Source organism: Gigantopelta aegis, unplaced genomic scaffold (assembly GCF_016097555.1).
Source record: "Gigantopelta aegis isolate Gae_Host unplaced genomic scaffold, Gae_host_genome ctg4390_pilon_pilon, whole genome shotgun sequence".
Taxonomy (NCBI): domain Eukaryota; kingdom Metazoa; phylum Mollusca; class Gastropoda; order Neomphalida; family Peltospiridae; genus Gigantopelta; species Gigantopelta aegis.
In genome coordinates, this window is record NW_024533838.1 from 21,882 (window position 1) to 42,264 (window position 20,383).

Consider the following 20,383-nt stretch of genomic DNA (forward strand, 5'->3'; position numbering starts at 1 on the left):
TTTGCTCTTTAGGATTAAGATCTTCAATCTTTACCTGTTGAGCCAGATCACATGACTCCTATGTTTCGGATCATATTTGTTTTGTATTTGTCAACGCACTTTTTGAGGACTTTCCTAGGTCTCAAGTCTCTATTAGTTGCGCACAAATTTTGACCAATCCTTTAAGTTGATTAAACACCCTTCTTTCAGCTGATTTGTTTTGGGCTGATAACCACCTGGTAGCTTTACTACCAGTGACGGTACTCGCGCCCCCTCAGCTAATAAGCTGTCTCTCACTTTGATGAAGGATATCAATCAATTTCTTTAGCGCGAATAGACATGGATTTCTCTCTTTGACAAATTCTCCTTGGTCTCTTATCTATTCTCCCCCTGTCTGGTGAGAGCTTTTAGGGAAATCATTAACAGCAGCCAACGCGTGTCACTAACTTGACTTTATACATGATTCTAACTTTTGATAATATTTGGGATAGATTCAGTAGTAGACTAAGTCTATCAATCATGAGTCTCATATGAACAACGTTACAGGCAGTCATGACACCAATGAGTATTCGCTGCATTCCCACAAAAATAGTTGTCAAAGGTTCATTATGAGTGGGACCACTTTATCTCACTGCCTTATGGGGAAGCAATTGAGAAGCCAGAGCTGTTGCTCCCTCATCAAGACTATTTATCTATATGATCAGCTCAATGGGAAGCCCAATTCTGTGTGAATGCAGTCAATACATTTTGGGACAGAGAAAACTTGGTCACATTCTTTAGGGCAGGTAGACCTGTCAGCATTAGTTGTAGTACAGTTATCACAGGTTACCTGTTGATGTCCTGACATTTTTGGCATTATATTGGAGACGTCTTTGAGGTTGTTAATATGAAAAGTCTGCGGGAAAAGGCAGCTGCTCCTGTTGGTTGAGGTTAACTGGGGTTATGATGACCGACAATTGGGACAAGAGATGAACTAGTTTCGATCCTGGAGGATTCAGTGGTGAGACGCCTCCGCAGGACCACTTGTTGCATGCTCAAGAAAGAATGAGAGACATGGAAGGTCCTTAGGGTGGTATAGAGAGGTCAAGGACATATAGCACAGGGTGGAGCTGTTCCTCTAGTTTTCTTATATAGCTGTAGAGGAGGAGGGCATTCTAGGTACTTTTGCTTTCGTCTGTCCACTTACAGATAAATGTAAGAAGACTAAAAATTTAATTAAGAATCAAGGCACAAAGAAGACAATAGACCTGAAATGAAGCTAAAGAAATTAGCACACAGGACTTTTTGTAATCATATAGGTTAATTAATATATTCTGATATGCAAGTTTAGGTCGTAGGGGTGGTATTGAAATTATACCCTCTGGTAAGCTTAGGTTTAGTATAAAATGTCAAAATATATAGCACCAGGTGTCTTCTTCTTCTAGTTTCATTGAAAGTCGTAGAGGAGGATGGCACATAGGTAGCTGTTTCTTTTCGTGGCCATAAGAAAATATAAGACGACTAAAAATTTAAAAGGATCAAGGACAAACAAGAGAGATAGACGCTGAAATGAAACTAAAGAAATAGCACCCCTCTTTTTGTAATTCAATAGAGGTAATTAAATCTATTCATATGCAAGTTTTTCGGTCTTAGGGTGGTATAATATATCTGGTAAGCTTTAGCGTTTGGAAATAAATGTCAAAAATATACAACAGGGTTTATCTATTCTTTTAGTTTCTTGAAAGCTGTAAAGAGAAGTGTACTTCCTTAAGTTTGTCTTGGAGTTTGTATTTATTATCGCAAAGAGTACACAAGGATGAGTAGTTCTTTGCTCTACAGATTCTACGCTTCCCCTGCATTTGTTGTCATCTTGGGACTATATAAGATGTTACTTACATAACCTTTTAGCTAGTGTCACCATGATAGATTACAATCATCATGATATTTAGTATTGCAGAACCTGCTATTAAATTGAGAAATAAGGGGGTGTGTCATGTAATGGTTCATTTTATCAGTGAACTACAATTCTTTTAGAGTAATACCAATTTTTTAGTAAAGTCTTCTATCTCCTGTAATAATAAACTAATTTTAAATTTTTATCATAATTAAATCTTATTTATTAATTTAAACTTGTTAATTGTCTTTATCATTAATGATATCAGAATTATCTTATATTTATTAAAAGGATCTTGTTAATATCAGAAGACCAAACTTTTCTATCTCCTGCTAATAAATTAATAACTACTTTAATAATAATTTATTAGTTTCTAATATCTTCATTACTGATTTGGCCTCGCACCTATCCCTATAGTACCTAACCCTGAAATTCAGTCTTGTCATAATGGCCATATGCTAAAGCTCGGAGCTACAATCTCCTGGAGAGGGGGGGGTCCTATCAATTTAGACATGAGACAAACTGAAGCATATCAAATCAAATCTCTACTCTTTAAGACCTTAATTAGAGTACTCTAAATAAAAAGGACACAACTCAACTTACCCACTACACATTTCACTTCTTCTGATACCCAGGAAAGATTGGAGGATCAGGCTCACATGTAATGGAAGTTTAGAGGAATCTAACTCTGTGACAACAACCAGACATGTAAGGCTCAAGAGATTACAGACCATCAAATGTCTAATGAAGAAAACAACAAGTTATAATAGATAGTAGAACATCGCAATTCTGAAGAGTTAATTGTATCAAATTTATTAAATTAACTAAAGGACACACATCTGCTCTGCATAAAGGTTATTTACTAAGACAGTGTTAGTCAGTGTCATGGCATATGTACATTGTGGGGATTATAGTGATGCAACAATTATAGAAATGTTTCCCATTATTGAAAGAAGTAGTGTGAGTTAAATAGATCTCTAATATCATCAAAAATTTTTGTGGCACTAAAGTAGCACAGTAAAAAAACTATCACAATGTATTATTATCTTCAATACGACTACTGATGTCTGTTATTACCAAAATCAGGAACACATGCAAATATCCTTCTTTGTCAAATGTTATTACAATTGTTATTTTTACACTGACCCCACACTGCTACCACTTGTCTTCCCAAAAGCAAGTACAAACTGACTGTCAGTAGTGAAATAGAAAATACAATGATTCGATCTCCGCTCTGAATGTACATTAGATTGTTATCATCTATTACAATCCCTAATGGATAACTCCTCTTTGTTGCCAAACTGGGATAAAAAAGTCTCCTCAGTAAGTGAATATCTGGATACGATGATTGTTAGTATCACTGACATAGACTATGCCCCTCGTCTATTATCGGAGCAATATTCTACTGGATTATAAAAGTGTTCTTTCGGGCCGATCCTTTTGTTACAAATATGTGGGAGAAAATTAGATCAGGATTTAAGACTTCTATACGATATGGTTATCAAATCTGCAATATAAATATGTCCAGTTATAGGAGAAATGGTGATACTTATCAGGTAGTCTAAATTCTAATGGTCCACTACCTTGGTTACCCAATTGATTTAATGGATTTCCCATCCATAGACATCTTCTGAATGCTATGATATCAGCAAACAAGAATAAAGTTGTCTGGAGTAATGGCTACACCATATGAGGACCGAAAGAACTTGACATTTCACTTCTCACACTCCACTCTTCTGACTAAATGACTTTATTTTCGTTCCAACTCTATCCAGTATTGTGACACAGTTGACCAACATTCTCTCTTGACAGATAACATGTCCATCATCAGTCAGCAGTCACAACAACTCTACGGGTCTTTTATAGTTTAGGTATAGTACGAATACTTGAGTGATGTTATCAAGGTAAGGATTAAAAGGATCACTACTGAGGTACCATCAACTTGGACGTCATTAACTTGGACATTAACTTGATGATTACCACGAGGTTATCGGACTACAATGTATTGTATACACACCAGAATGGTGGTGGTATGACTGTTAGCTGTGATGGGTGTAGTTGTACCAACTGGTACTACACTACAACTGAGTGATGATAGAGGAAAAGTAAGAAGACTGGAATCACAAAATTGGATGGATAATGGAATGAAACTGTTTATTGTTCATGGTGTTTGTGCTGATGATCAATTTTCTTGATTTTTATTGTTGTAGAACAGTAGTATGAGAGGCATAAAATATCTCCAATATGATATAGTGTATCAACAATTTGCTGTCTTTCTTGAAGAGATATTAGCCTTCTCTCTAGGAATGAACTTTTTAATTTTAACCTGTTAACTTGTCTTGTTTATCACTGTATAAAGACTTAGAAGTGACTTGTGATTTACGAAAGGGTGTGGTTGGAGGTGAAGCTTCTTGTGCTGGTGTTGGACTAGAATTCATATTATCATTGTGGATTTGTATAGAATTACTGTATTTATTAGAACCATTCTGTATCTCTTGCCACATTTCTGAGTTGAGTGTGTTAATATAAATGACAATCTCTGTAACAGAAGTGGGAGTGCCATGTTTGGCTTGCAAATATCATTGTTTTCAATTTTATTCTATTCTGTGTACACTGGTTACATGTTCACATAGTTGTATCAGTCTCTGGCTGTTTAAAAATGGACAGTTAGGCCCCTGACAATGGATGGAAAATTCCTGATTTTTTTTTTCATAATGAAGAGCTTTCTCATGTTTAAAAAGGTCATTTCTGCTTTGGTATATCTTCTACAATCACAGTGGTCTGTGTAGGTGATCACTAGTCCTCTTAGTTGTCCCAATTTTACCTTTTGTACTTGTAGCTATTGAGGGTGTAGCTGTACCAACTGGTACTACCCTATAACTGAGTGATGATAGAGGAACAGTAAGAAGACTGGAATGACAAAATTGGATAGATAGTGGGAATTTGTTATTTACTGTAATGTGCTGATGATCAAATTCTTGACTTTACACTGTTACTAACTTGTGATGTGACTTAGATAGTTGTTTCTCATGTTGCTATCAGTATGGCAAAATATGATGGTCATTAATTGACACTTACATTTTGAGAGATGTAGATCACAATTGCAGTCCTCTCATTGATTAGACAGGAATGAAACTGCATTCTTTGTGGATGTAATAGATACTAGAGTTTAGAGGAACAGCTGCTGTGACAACAAACCAACAGTAGCTCCAAGGAGATGACAACCATCACATCTCTAGAACGAACAAACAAGTTATAATATAGCATTTCTATGTGGAAATGAGTACAAATTTATTAAATTAATTAAAGGACATCCTCTCTCTTATAAGGTTATTTAATATTAAGAGAGTGTTACCGTGTCATCATATGTACATTGTGTGATTATGTGATCAAACTTGTTCACTTGTTGTAGAGTAATTTTATATACATTAATTAAATGTCTTAACATCAACCCAAAATAATATATATTTTCAAAAGTGGTATACAAACTATCACACTGTATTATTATCTCAATATACTACTAGTCTGTTATTACAATGATCACAAACATACAAATATCCTTCTCTGTCAAATGTTATTCCACATGGAACATTAAACTGATTCCACACTACTACCTTGTTTTTCCAAAAGAACGTACAAACTGACCATCAGTAGTGAAGATAGAGATACGATCATTACCCCACTCTGTAATGTACATTAGATTTGTTATCATCTATTACAATCCCGGATGGAAATATAAGTTGCTCAGGACCACATCCTTTGGTACCAAACTGAGATAAAAACTGTCCTTCAGAAGTGAATGTCTGGATACAATAATTTTTCTGTATCATGACATAGACTACCCTCGTGTGTCAATAGCAATGTTTCCTGGATTATTAAACTGTCCCTTGGCTGATCCTTTGGTACCAAATGTGGTGGGAGAAAGTTAAATCAGGATTTAAGACTTGTATGCGATGGTTATCACAATCTGCAATATAAATTTGTCCAGTTATAGGAGAAATGGCGACGGATACCATAAGGGTGATTAAATTCCAGTGGCCCCACTACCTTGTTTACCAACTGATTTAATACAGGTTTCTCATCATAGATATCTTCTGGATCTTATGATCATCAGTAACAAGAATAAAGTTGCCCAGGAAAAATGGCCACATCACGAGGATAAGTGAACTTGACTTTTTTTCTTCCTCTACTCTTCTGACCAAATGACTTCACTTTCTTTCCATCTCTATCTAGTACTGTGACACAGTTATTACCATTCTCGCTTACTATAATATGTCCATCATTAGTCACAGCTACTCCCCAGGGTCTATAAAGTTCAGATATAGTATGTACTGGAGTGATGTTATCAAGGTAAGGATTAAAAGGGATCACTACTGAGGTACTATTAACTTGGATATTATTAATTTGGATATTAACTTGATGATGACCACGAGTTACAGGACTACAATGTATTGTATACACTCCAGGATGGGTGGTTGTAGTGACTGTAGCTGTGACGGGTGTAGCTGTACCAACTGGTACTACACTACAACTGAGTGATGATAGAGGAACAGTAAGAAGACTGGAATCACAAATGGATAGACAGTGGGAATGAAACTGTCTTATTGTTTGTGGTAACCATGCTGACAATCAATCTTGTTGACTTTACACTGTTGTAGAACAGAAGGTGATAGGCATATAATAGCTCCAATATGATGTAGTGTATCAACAATGTTGCTGTCTTTCTTAAAGTAGAGATTAGCTTTTTCTCTAGGATTAAAACTCTTCAATGTTAACCTGGTGAGTTACATAACTTGTATGATCCATCATTTGTCTTGTATTTGTCACGACTTTTTGAAGACTGCCTATCTCAAGTCTCTGTTCCAACCAATTTTTGACAATCCTTAAGTTGACTCAATCTTGTTTCAGCTGATTTTTTCTGTTCTGATAACACCTGTAGTTTACTACCATGACTGTGTCCACTTCTCTAGAAAGATGTCTCTCAGATTGACGAAGGATATCAATCATTTCTTCTACTAAAACATGTATCTCCTCTTTGACACTTCATCTTGCTCTCTGATCTCATTCTCTCTGTCTTTAAGAGCTGTTATGACATCAGTAACAGCAGTGACCTTGTCACTAACTAACTTTATACTTGCTTCTAATTTTTGACAATGTTTGAGATAGCAGTCAGAGACTAAGTCATATTCATGATCTCTATGAATACGTACAGTACAGTCATGACAAATGAGCTCTTCACACGTTCCACAAAATATTTTCAAAGGTTCGTTATGAGTGGAACACTGCTTCTCGGGGAACAATTAGATGCAGAGGTTGCTACCTCATCAAAACTTGTTATCTTATGATCAGAAATGGGAGCCCACTTCTTATGAACATCAATACATTCTGACAGAGAAACTTGGTACAATCTTTACAGTAACTCGTGGCATTAGTTGTAGTACAGTTATCACAGGTTATCTGTTGATGTCCTGACACTTTATCATCAGATTGTAGACCTCCTTGAGGTTGTTAATATGGAAAGCTGCAGGAAAGTCACTTACTCTTGTTGGTTGAGGTAAGAGAGGTACAATGACGACAAGTGGGACAAGAGATGAAGTAGTTATCTCCTGAGGATCTAGTGGTAGACCCTCCACACATTGTTGGCAGAAAGAATGGAGACATGGTAAAGTCTTAGGGTTAGTATAGAGGTCAAGACATATAGCACAGGTGAGCTGTTCCTCTAGTTTCTTGAGAACTGTAGAGGAGGATGTACTAGGTACTGGTTTCTCTGCCATAAGAAAATATAGGAGACTCAAATTTAAAAGAATCATGATAGTGACAACACTTGAATGTTCAAGGTTTCTTATGCATGTAACTGTTGACTGTTGCATTACATCATCTACAAGTAATGATATCACCTAGCAGGAATGAATAGCCGCATTGATAATATATTGTTGGTTATAGTGGTATTTATGTATAACCAGTAATTTCATTAATACCACAACTAGTAATAAGACTAAACCAGTAATACCATTAGTATCACTATAAGTAGTAATGCAGTTACAACCAGTAATGCCATTAATACTACTACAACTAGTAATATCATCAATACTACTACAACCAGCAAGCATAAAGAGACAATAGACTTAAGATAAGACTAAAGAATAGCACTCCTTTTTGTGATCATATAGGGTAGTTAAAATATATTCATATGCCGAGTTTAGGTCTTAGGGGTGGTATAGATATATGGTTAAGGTTTAGTATAAACGTCAAGACATATAGCACAGGTGAGCTATTTCTCTAGTTTCTTGAGAGCAGTAGAGGAGGATGTACTAGGGTACCGCTTTCTCTGCCATAAGAAAATACAAGGAGACTCGAAATTTAAAAGAATCAAGCACAAAGAAGACAATAGCCTGAAATGAAACTAAAGAAATAGCACCCCTTTTTGTGTGATTGTGTGATTATGTGATTACACTTTGTTCATTGTTGAAAAAAGCCCTCCTTGTTATTGAAAAAGAACAGTTCTTACAATGAGCACACATGTAATGGAAGTTAGAGGAACAGATGCTGTGACAACAACCAATATTAGCTCAAGGAGATGACAAACCATTACATCTCTAGAGAACAAACAAGTTATAATATAATATAGTAGAACATTTCATCTCTATGAGTTAATAAAGGATATCCTCTATCTTATAAAATACTAAGACAATGTTACAGTGTCATCATATGTACATTGTTGATTATGTGATCAAACTTTGTTCATTTGTTGAAGAACAATTTATAAATGTTCCCATTATGAAAGAAGTAGTTGAGTTAAATGTCTTCACATCAACAAAAAATAATATATATATATTTCATAAAGTAGATACAAACTATCACAATGTATTATACACTACTAGTCTGTTATTACTATGATCACAAACGTACCAAATATCTTTCTCTGTCAAATGTTATTCCAATTGGATTTTTAAACTGACCCACACTGCTACCTTGTCCTCCAAAAGAACGTATAAAGAGACCATCAGTAGTGAAGATAGAAATACGATGATTATCTCGCTCTGTAATGTACATTAGATTGTTATCATCTATTACAATCCCTAATGGATAACTAAGTTGTCCAGGACCAGATCCTTTGGTGCCAAACTGAGATAAAAACAGTCCCTCAGAAGTGAATGTCTGGATACGATGATTGTTGAAGTCAGTCACATACACTAACCCTCGTCTATCAATAGCAATATCTATTGGATTATTAAACTGTCCCTCGGCTGATCCTTTGGTACCAAACATGTGGGAGAAAATTAGATCAGGATTTAAGACTTGTATACGATGGTTATCATAATCTGCAATATAAATATGTCCAGTTATAGGAGAAATGGTGATACTATCAGGTAGTCTAAATTCTAATGGTCCACTACCTTGTTTACCAATTGATTTAATGGATTTCCCATCCATAGACATCTCTGAATCTTATGATTATCAGCAACAAGAATAAAGTTGTCTGGAGTAATGGGCTACACCACAAGGACAAAGAACTTGACATTTCCACTTCCTCCACTCTTCTGACTAAATGACTTTATTTTCTTTCCAACTCTATCCAGTATTGTGACACAGTGACCAACATTCTCACTTACTATAACATGTCCATCATCAGTCACAGCAACTCTACAGGGTCTTTTAAGTTAGGTATAGTACGTACTTGAGTGATGTTATCAAGGTAAGGATTAAAAGGGATCACTACTGAGGTACCATCAAGTTGGACGTCATTAACTTGGACATTAACTTGATGATGACCATGAGTTACAGGACTACAATGTATTGTATACACTCCAGGATGGGTGGTGGCAGTGACTGTAGCTGTGATGGGTGTAGTTGTATCAACTGGTACTACACTACAACTGAGTGATGATAGAGGAACAGTAAGAAGACTGGAATGACAAAATTGGATAGATAATGGGAATGAAACTGTTTTATTATTCATGGTGATGTGTTGATGATCAATCTTGTTGACTTTACACTGTTGTAGAACAGTAGGTGAGAAGAACACAATATCTCCAATATGATGTAGTGTATCAACAATGTTGCTATCTTTCTTAAAGTAAACATCAGCTTTCTCTCTAGGATTAAACTCTTCAATGTTAACCTGTTCAGTCAAATGACTCATATGCTCCATCATTTGTTTTGTAGATGTTACCACTTTCTTGAGGACTGCCTATCTCTAGACTCTGTTCCACAAATTTTGGCAATCCTTCAATTGACACAAAGTTTGTTCAGCTGATTTCTTCTGATCTGATAACACCTGTAGTTTATTATCAGTCACTGTGTCCACCTCTCTAGACAGATGTCTCTCAGATTGATGAAGGATATCAATCATTTCTTCTACAATGACATGTATCTCCTCTTTGATGACTACTCCTTGCTCTCTGATCTCATTCTCTCTGTCCGTGAGAGCAGTTAGGACATCAGTAACAGCAAAACCTTGTCATTAACTGACTTCAGACTTGTTTCTAAGTTTTGACAATGTTTGGAATAACAGTCAGAGACTAAGTCATAATCATGATCTCTATGAATACGTACAGTACAGTCATGACAAATGAGCTCGTCACATGTACCACAAAATATTTTCAAAGGTTCATTATGAGTGGAACATTTTATATCCTGCTTCTTGGAAGTATTTTTGATGCAGAGGTTGCTACCTCATCAAGACTGTGTATCTTATGATCAGCAGTAGAATCAAATCGTTTGTGAAACATCAATACACTCTTGACAGACAAACTTAGTACATTCTTTACAGTAACCTGTGGCATTGGTTGCAATACAGTTATCACAGGTTACCTGTTGATGTCCTGACACTTTTTTCATTAGATTGTATATCTCATTGAGATGTTAATATGGAAAGCTGTAGGAAAGTCAGCTGCTCCTGTTGGTTGAGGTAACTGGGTATGATGACGACAAGTGGGACAACAGATAAAGTAGTTGTCTCCTTGAGGATCCTGTGGTAGACCCTCCACACATTGTTGGCAGAAAGAATGGAGACATGGTAAGGTCTTAGGGTTAGTATAGAGGTCAAGACATATACCACAGATGAGTTTTTCTTCTAGTCTCTTAAGAGCTGTAGAGGAGGAGGTACGATGTACTGTTTTCTCTGTCATAATACGATATAGAGAGCAAACTATGCACTTGTATAAACAGCCCTGATATCTTGAGATAAGTCAGATCATGTGATCTTGTAGTAGAAGTTATAAAAACAGCTATTATATATCAAATATATTTATAGTGGAATGTACTATATATAACATTTTTTGCATTTCAAAAAGTAACAATACTAACAAAAAGGTTAAAGAAAATAATTTTATACATTTAATTACTCTAGTATATTTTTATACAAACACACTATTAATATAATAAAATATAACTGTATATTGGATATAGTACATTGATATGTGATGGTTTAAAAACCTACAAGCAATTTTTGATTGGTCACTTCTGAATATAACATACTATTGATTAGAGATGTATCTTTATAATCTGATAGCATTATCAGATATAGCAATAAATCAATAAAGTGTTTTGAAGACATTTTTCTATCTCATACCTGGGTGAAGTCAGCATTGGTTGTATTAACAATACATAAAGCCATCTATATTTTTATATTGAAAAGGAAACAGCACATGTCATAGTAACATTACAACATTATCTTTATTACAAATATCCCACAATCAAATGAGTTTTGTTGAGATGGTACATGATATTGCTATGAAGTTTCCTTTAAATATTAATTGTCATTTATTGATAATTCTATTTACAGGATGAAAAATTCTGTACCATTCTTTTCAGTCAAACTTATTTCTGTTTCCAGTGTATATCTTTTTTGTATGAATTTATTTAATTTATTAATATTTTGTTTGTGCAAGTAAAGTACATTAGTAATAGGTAATATAATGTATTTGTACCATTTTGTACCACTTCTCAATCAAACAGTCAATCTCTTTGTCTTTTAAAGCCTCCACAAAATCGGGTAATATGTACTTTCCATATAAAAAGTTAGAGGAGCTTTTGTTATGCTATTACTTACAGTTTTCTTATTAATATTGTTGCTTATTATGAGGATATAGACATTGACTATCTGGAGTGCTATTTAAATATTTATTAGAACTATGTAGTATGTCATACATTGTCATTGAGCCAACATTCACCACTTAAACAGCTGTATGAGCATGTAAGATATAATGACCTGTTTGTGGGGTAGAGCCAATGTGTACAATAATCGAGGACAAGGTATATTGTTTTCTGTTTGCGTAAAATAAATGAGTTCTCTGTGTCATCACATAATTTCAATTAATACTAACACCTTTTTATCATGGACTTCCAATGACTTGGTAATATGTACATACCAGCTATCTTTCTGAGCCTGTGAAGTCTTCGAGGTACAATCTTATATTTGATTTAGTGATAACAACAGTCATCTAATTTTATAAATTATTTACCTTCTTATGTGAATTAGTATTATATTAGTAGTGTTGATGGCAACCAAGAAATATCTTGTTTGAGTATCTTTGTTACATCATGATCTTTGTTAATATTGTTAGTATATAATATAATTTGATCAGTCAAAAATGCTATCAACTGTTCAGTTCACAATAAACAAGACCATCAAGAGACAAAGTTCCAAAGTTCTTTGTCAGTTTCACTAATACCTTTGTGTACATTCTCACTTTGAAAACTACATAGCAATTCTGTTGCAATTTAACAAATCTGCGAATTAATTTGAATGTGACACTGATAAGTTCTGTCAACTTGACTGAATTACATTCCACACATTGAACTGTATTTTTAAAGTATTTTATGAGACCACCATATAAATCTATTACTCACTTGCACTCTCAATGCTATGTTTATTTGAGAACTATATAATATATGAAATTAAGTACTTAATGTTTACTTCTTCTAAACTCTTAAGAATTCCAAGCAGGAGCTCATGGGCATCCTTTTGATTATTATACTACCAATATGGTAATATTTCTTTGGAAAGATGTATCATAGTAAGGTTGTATAATATGACTTATTATCCATATTTTTGTGCAAATCCTTAGTAGCCATTGAAGTTGAACTCTTTTGTAATTCTTCTTTTGTTGTTTTTAGTGTACATGCATTACAAAGTGGATTCTTGAAAAACAACAGACAATTCACTGTATAATTGACAAAATTATTTAAGTTGCCTACCACTTTCTTTATGTGACATCAAGTATCTCTCTGAAAGTCTGGGGCTCAGTAATTACATAGTTGTATTTGAAAAGCTTCTGCAGTCAAACTTCAGAAAAACAATTTGCTTCTTGACAAGCATATTTAATGATAACCACATCTGTCCTTCATTAGTACTTAGATAGTACACCACACCCTTTGTCTTTAAAGTCCTTCTCCTCCACTCTCTCCAAGGCCAACTCATCTCCCAGTGAGGAAAGTTGGTGTCACCACTACATGGAAGTTAGCTGCTGTGACAACAACCAACAGTAGTTCCAAGGAGGTGACAACCATCACATCTCTAGAGAGAACAAGTAATAATATATAGTAGAACATCTCATCTCTATGAGTTAATGGTTACAAATTTTAGTGAGTTAATTAAAGGACATCCTCTCTCTTATAAGGTTATTTAATACTAAGACAATGTTACAGTGTCATCATATGTACATTGTGTGATTATGTGATCAAAGTTTGTTCACTTGTTGCAAAAAGAAACATGTTCCATTATGAAAGAAGTAGGTAGTTAAATATCTTAATATCAACAAACATAATATATATTTCACAAAAGTACATACAAATTATCACACTGTATCATTATCTCCATACACTACTAGTCTGTTATTGTGTAAATCACAAATATACAAATATCCTTCTCTGTCAAATGTTAATCCTATGGAACATTAAACTGACCCACACTGCTACCTTGTCCTCCAAAAGAACGTACAAAGAGACCATCAGTAGTGAAGATACAGATACGATGATTATCATGCTCTGTAATGTACATTAGGTTTTTATCATCTATTATAATCCAAAATGGAGAACTAAATTGTCCAGCCCAGATCCTTTGGTGCCAAACTGAGATAAATATTGTCCTTCATAGGTAAACATCTGGATACGATGATTGGATTGATCAGTCACATAAACTAATCCTCGTCCGTCAATAGCAATATTTACTGGATTATTAAACTGTCCCTTCTCTGGTCCTTTGTTCCAAATGTGCGGGAGAAAGGTCAGATCAGATTTAAAACTTGTATACGATGGTTATCATATTCTGCAATATAAATATGTCCCGTTATAGGAGAAATGGTTATACCACAAGGGTTATAAAATTCCAATGTCCACTACCTTGTTTACCAACTGATTTAATACACTCCCCATCCATAGATATCTTCTGGATCCTATGATTATCGTAACAAGAATAAAGTTGTCTGAAGTTATGACTACACCACGAGGACGAGAGAACTTGACATTTTCACTTCCTCCACTCTTCAGACCAAAAGACTTCACTTTCTTTCCATGTTTATCAAGTACTGTAACACAGTGACCACTACGTTCACTTACTATAATATGTCCATCATCAGTCACAGCAACTCCCCAGGTCTGTTAAGTTCAGGTATAGTACGTACTGGAGTGATGTTATCAAGGTAAGGATAAAAGGGACCACTAGTGAGGTACTATTAACTTGCACATCATTAACTTGGACATTAACTTGATGATGACCATTAGTTACAGGACTACAATATATTTTATACACTCCAGAATGAGTGCTGGTAGTGACTGTAGCTATGAGGGGTATAGCTGTACCAACTGGTACTACACTACAACTGAGTGATGATAGAGGAACAGTAAGAAGACTGGAATCACAAAATTGGATAGATAATGGGAATGAAACTGTTTTATTATTCATATTGATTTGTTGATGATCAATTTTCTTGACTTGAACACCGTTGTAAAACAGTAGGTGAGAGGCATACAATATCTCCAATGTGATGTACTGTATCAACAATGTTGCTGTCTTTCTTAAGAAGAGATTAGCTTTCTCTCTAGGATTAAACTCTTCAATGTTACCTGTTCAGTCACATGACTCATATGCTCCGTCATTTGTTTTTGTAGATGTTACCACTTCTTGGGGACTGCCTATCTCTAGACTCTGTTCCACAAATTTCTGGCAATCCTTTAATTGACTCAATCTTCTTTCAGCTGATTTCTTCTGCTCTAATAGCAAGTGTAGTTTGCTATCAGTGACTATGTCCACCTCTCTAGTCAGCTGTATCTCTGATTGACGAAGGATATCAATCATTTCTTCCACCATGACATGTATCTCCTCTTGACAACTTCTCCTTGCTCTCTGATCTCATTCTCTCTGTCTGTGAGAACATTTAGGACATCATTAACAGCATCAACCTTGTATTTAACATACTTAAGACTTGTTTCCAATTTTTGACAATGTTTTGGATAGTAGTCAGAGACTAAGTCATAATCATGATCTCTATGAATACGTACAGTACAATCTTGACAAATGAGCTCTTCACATGTTACACAAAATATTTCCAAAGGTTTATTATGAGTGGAACATCTTATCTCCTGTATCTCTGGAAGCAATTTAGATGCAGAGGTTGCTACCTCATAAGACTTGTTATCTTATGATCAGAATTGGAGCCCAACTCTTATGAATGTCAATACATTCTTGACAGAGAAACTTGGTACATTCTTTACAGTAACCTGTGGCATTAGTTGTAGTACAGTTATCACATGGTTATCTGTTGATGTCCTGATACTTTTTTCATTAGATTGTAGACCTCCTTGAGATTGTTAATTTGGAAAGCTGTAGGAAAGTCAGCTACTCCTGTTGGTTGAGGTAACTGGGTATGATGACGACAAGTGGGACAAGAGATGAAGTAGTTGTCTCCTTGAGGATCCTGTGGTAGACTCTCCAGACATTGTTGACAGAAAGAATGGAGACATGGTAAGGTCTTAGCGTTGGTATAGAGGTCAAGACACACATCACAGGTGAGCTGTTCTTTGAGTTTCTTGAGAACTGTATAGGAAGATGTACTAGGTACTGCCATAACAGGAAAGACAAACTGTATACTTGTACAAACAGCCCTGATAACTGGATATGGTCAGACTTTTGGATCATGTGATCTTGTTGCAGTTATAAAAACAGATGTCATGATTTATAATTGCACAAGAATTCATATATGCTGTGCTAGATGGTGTTTAAACCACAGGTGCATGCCATCGCAAATTGTTCCTAGTTAAATTTGTACCTAGGACCAACTTTTGCTGCCTAATTTGGACCTATACTGCAAAATTGTTCCCAGAGATTAGGTCCACTTTTGGCAGTAAGACTTGGTCTTAAATCAGGATCCAATTGGATCTGATTATAATAACATTCAATATTTAATCTAAATAAAGACAGTATATTTAATATAATTATAGGTTATATTATAACTATATAGTAATGCTACAATTTATTAAGAAAACTTCCCTAAATGCTGGCTAAAGCTCTCATTTAATTACACACAGCCTAAGAGTGATAAAACAATTTGTATGAGTCGAGTTCCATTCCTCTTTGCCTTACAGTCTGATGCCCTTGGGTCCAATATTGCAAGATGGAATTAATTTTGGAGCCTTAAATTTGGACCTAGGTCCAAATTTGACACTCAGACCAAATTTTTCGTGGAGTCCCAGTTTAACCTTAATGGGTCTGGTGGCAGTGATAGTCATGTGATGCAAGAGGTAGTTCTCTTTTAAAATGCATATTTGTAGACTTAGATATAACTTTGTAATACATACTATAAACAATAATAGTAACAGCTGTCTCCAGATGTATCTACTTAGTGTTGATAAGAAGGTGGTCAAGATGAGTAAAATTTACTAGAAATTTTACAAACTCTCACATCAAATATTTAGGTAACTGTACTTTGTACAAACTGTAGATTTATTGTGACAAGTAAGACTTCCATTTTGTATCTGATTATTTTTAAAGGTTATTCTGACTTTCAGGCTTTTCTTCTTCATTTGCAGACTTTTAGCTAAAATAAATTCATTGTATTGAGCTTTTCAGTAAAGTTTTGTAGCAGTAGACATTATTTTTGGTGAGTTACAAAAGTTCAAATTGCATTACCAGTACAGATATACAATGGATAGTGAGTGTTAACTATTTGTTATAATATCATTATATTAACACAATTAAACAATATTAGAATGATTATTATCTTGTTTGATTGCAGTAAATACATGTCAGTGTTGTATTAATTAACATGTTCACTTCATTATGTGAACATTACTAAACCAGTATATATCAGAGAACATATGAATTATTAACACAATAAAACATTAACTGATAATCCATCATCTAAATATTATATAACATTATATAACTAATTCTAAACTTATCATTAACTTAATGCCCTACCTCAGGACAAACATGTCCTTAATTACTTCAGGTTAATCCATACATTTATTATTGACTTAACAGTCTTTGTCCTCTAGCAATAGCTGAGTAGTGTACACAATATAATAGACCAATGTCCTCCTCATAAACTTATGCTGACCACAGAGCACAGTTCACACGAACCAATTCATCATTATTTCATGATAACAGATGACCAGCCTCCTAAAAGTGGGTAGAGTTCTTAAAAGGTGATCTGTCTTTACTTTTTCGTCTTCAATTTCTTCTCTTTTCTCCTCTTTAATATGACAGAGTACTGGATGATGAACTTTCTTTGGAATATGAAGGTTTTTAAAGCATCAGTAACTGGAAATCCATCAGAGATCTACAATGAGTATGTGTGTTAATATAAATGTCTGACTGTCTCAAGTATCTATCCATTTGTCTGTCTATCCATCCATTTCAATCATCCATACCTTTATCAAATTACATGCAGTTTGTAGTAAAGATAATGTTAATAAAACTTCAGTTATTTGACATAATGAAACACCCTTTGTCTCCACCCACGTCTGCACTCATACATAGCCACTCCATATGTTCAGGTGAAGAAGCAGGACTGTGTGTAGTGGGTGGAGGTAGTGGGAGGAGGTCATCATCAGATGCAGCCAAACCATATGGTTTGGCTGTTATCTTTAATGTATAACCTGTTCTTTGAGATGACTTCATTGATCTATCCATCAATCTATCTACACACTCACCTATTTTAATTCTGAGAGTATCAGGAGATATAGTTTTTAAGCATTTTCCTTCCTGGTCTCTCATGGTCAGTGTGTATGAGGACACATCAATCTACACACATCTCCTTCTCCTCAACTCTATCCTCCTCCTTTCCCAGTGATGAATGTTGAGGACAGTAAACCTCCTTGTTATTAAGAAAGATACAATTCTTATGACAAGCACACATGTAATGAAAGTTAGAGGAACAGCTGCTGTGACAACAACCAGCAGTAGCTCCAAGGAGATGACAACCATCACATCTCTAGAGAGAACAAACAAGTTATAATATATAGTAGAAACATCTCATCTCTATGAGTTAATGTGTACAATTTTATTGAGTTAATTAAAGGACACCCTCTCTCTATAAGGTTATTTAATACTAAGACAGTGTTACAGTGTCATCATATGTACATTGTAAAAATTAATATGTCATTTTAACAATTGGTTTGTACTTTAGTTTAGTAACTTTACATGGGATGGATTCTTATGGAATGTAGAATGTATGTGAATTATACATTGTATACCAGTCACAAAGAATAAGGCATTCCACTGACAAGATTAAGGATTAAAATATAAAATGGTACGCGATACTCATCCATCACGTTGCTGCACGAGGATACCGAATATCTAAATATTCGCGAAGTCAAATTTTCGCGGTTGACACAAAACGCAATTATGAGTTCGGGAAAATTTTTACGCGCGAAAGTTTGAGCGGCGAAAATTTTGACATTTACGGTAATTTGTTAGTATGTAAACATACGACATACCAACAATTACATCGTGAGTAATTTGCAAGATCCATACTAATCCATCCATGTAAACTACAAATTATTTGTTAAAATGACATATTAATTTTTACAGTGTACATTGTGAGATTGTGATCAAACTTTGTTCATTTATTGAAGAGCAATTTTACAAATGTTCCCATTATGAAAGAAGTAGCTGAGTTAAATATCTTAACATCAACAAAAATAAGATATTTTCACAAAAGCTCATACAAACTATCATACTATAATTATTATCTCAATACACTACTAGTCTGTTATTATAATAATCACAAACATACAAATATCCTTCTCTGTCCAATGTTATTCCATATGGGTGATTAAACTGCCCCACACTGCTACCTTGTCCTCCAAAAGAACGTACAAACTGACCATCAGTAGTGAAGATAGAAATACGATGATTATTACCCCACTCTGTAATGTACATTATATTGTTATCATCTATTACAATCCCTAATGGATAACTAAGTTGTCCAGGACCAGATCCTTTGGTGCCAAACTGAGATATAAACAGTCCCCTCAGAAGTAAATATCTGGATACGATGATTGTTAGTATCACTGACATAAACTAACCCTCGTCTATCAATAGCAATATCTACTGGATTATTAAACTGTCCCTCAGCTGATCCTTTGGTACCAAACATGTGGGAGAAAATTACATCAGGATTTAAGACTTGTATACGATGGTTATCATAATCTGTAATATAAATATGTCCAGTTATAGGAGAAATGGTGATACTATCAGGCAGTCTAAATTCTAGTGGTCCACTACCTTGTTTACCAACTGATTTAATACATTCCCATCCATAGATATCTTTTGGATCTTGTGATTATCAGCAACAGAATAAAGTTGTCTGGAGTAATGGCTACACCACGAGGACGAAAGAACTTGACATTTCCACTTCCTCCACTCTTCTGACTAAATGACTTCACTTTCTTTCCATCTCCATCTAGTATTGTGACACAGTGAGTATCATTCTCACTCACTATAACATGTCCATCATCAGTCACAGCAACTCTACAGGGTCTGTTAAGTTTAAGTATAGTACGAACTGGAGTGATGTTATCAAGGTAAGGATTAAAAGGGATCACTACTGAGGTACTATTAACTTGGACATCATTAACTTGGACATTAACTTGATAACGACCATGAGTTACAGGACTACAATATATTGTATACACTCCAGGATGGGTGGTGGTAGTGACTGTAGCTGTGACGGGTGTAGCTGTATCAACTGGTACTACACTACAACTGAGTGATGATAGAGGAACAGCAAGAAGACTGGAATCACAAAATTGGATTGATAATGGGAATGAAACTGTTTTATTGTTTATGATGATGTGTTGAGGATCAATCTTCTTGACTTTACACTGTTGTGGAACAGTAGGTGAGAAGAACACAATATCTCCAATATAATGTAGTGTATCAACAATGTTGCTGTCTTTCTTAAAGTAAATGTTAGCCTTCTCTCTAGGACTTAACTCTTCAATGTTAACCTGTTGGGTCACATGAGTCATGTGCTCCATCATTTGTTTTGTAGATGTTACCACTTCTCGAGGACTGTCTATCTC

At 34.9% G+C, this 20,383-nt stretch overlaps 1 protein-coding gene across 1 annotated transcript; it reads right to left on the minus strand.

Annotated features, from left to right (window-relative positions):
- Positions 1-5,021: 5,021 nt before the first annotated feature.
- On the minus strand, positions 5,022-19,455 carry LOC121392734 (RING finger protein nhl-1-like). Its single transcript, XM_041523830.1, is given in 5 exon segments — positions 5,022-5,087; positions 7,393-7,619; positions 8,812-9,300; positions 19,220-19,313; positions 19,315-19,455. Coding segments are annotated over 5 exon segments (1,017 nt in total).
- Between the last annotated feature and the right edge of the window lie 928 nt (positions 19,456-20,383).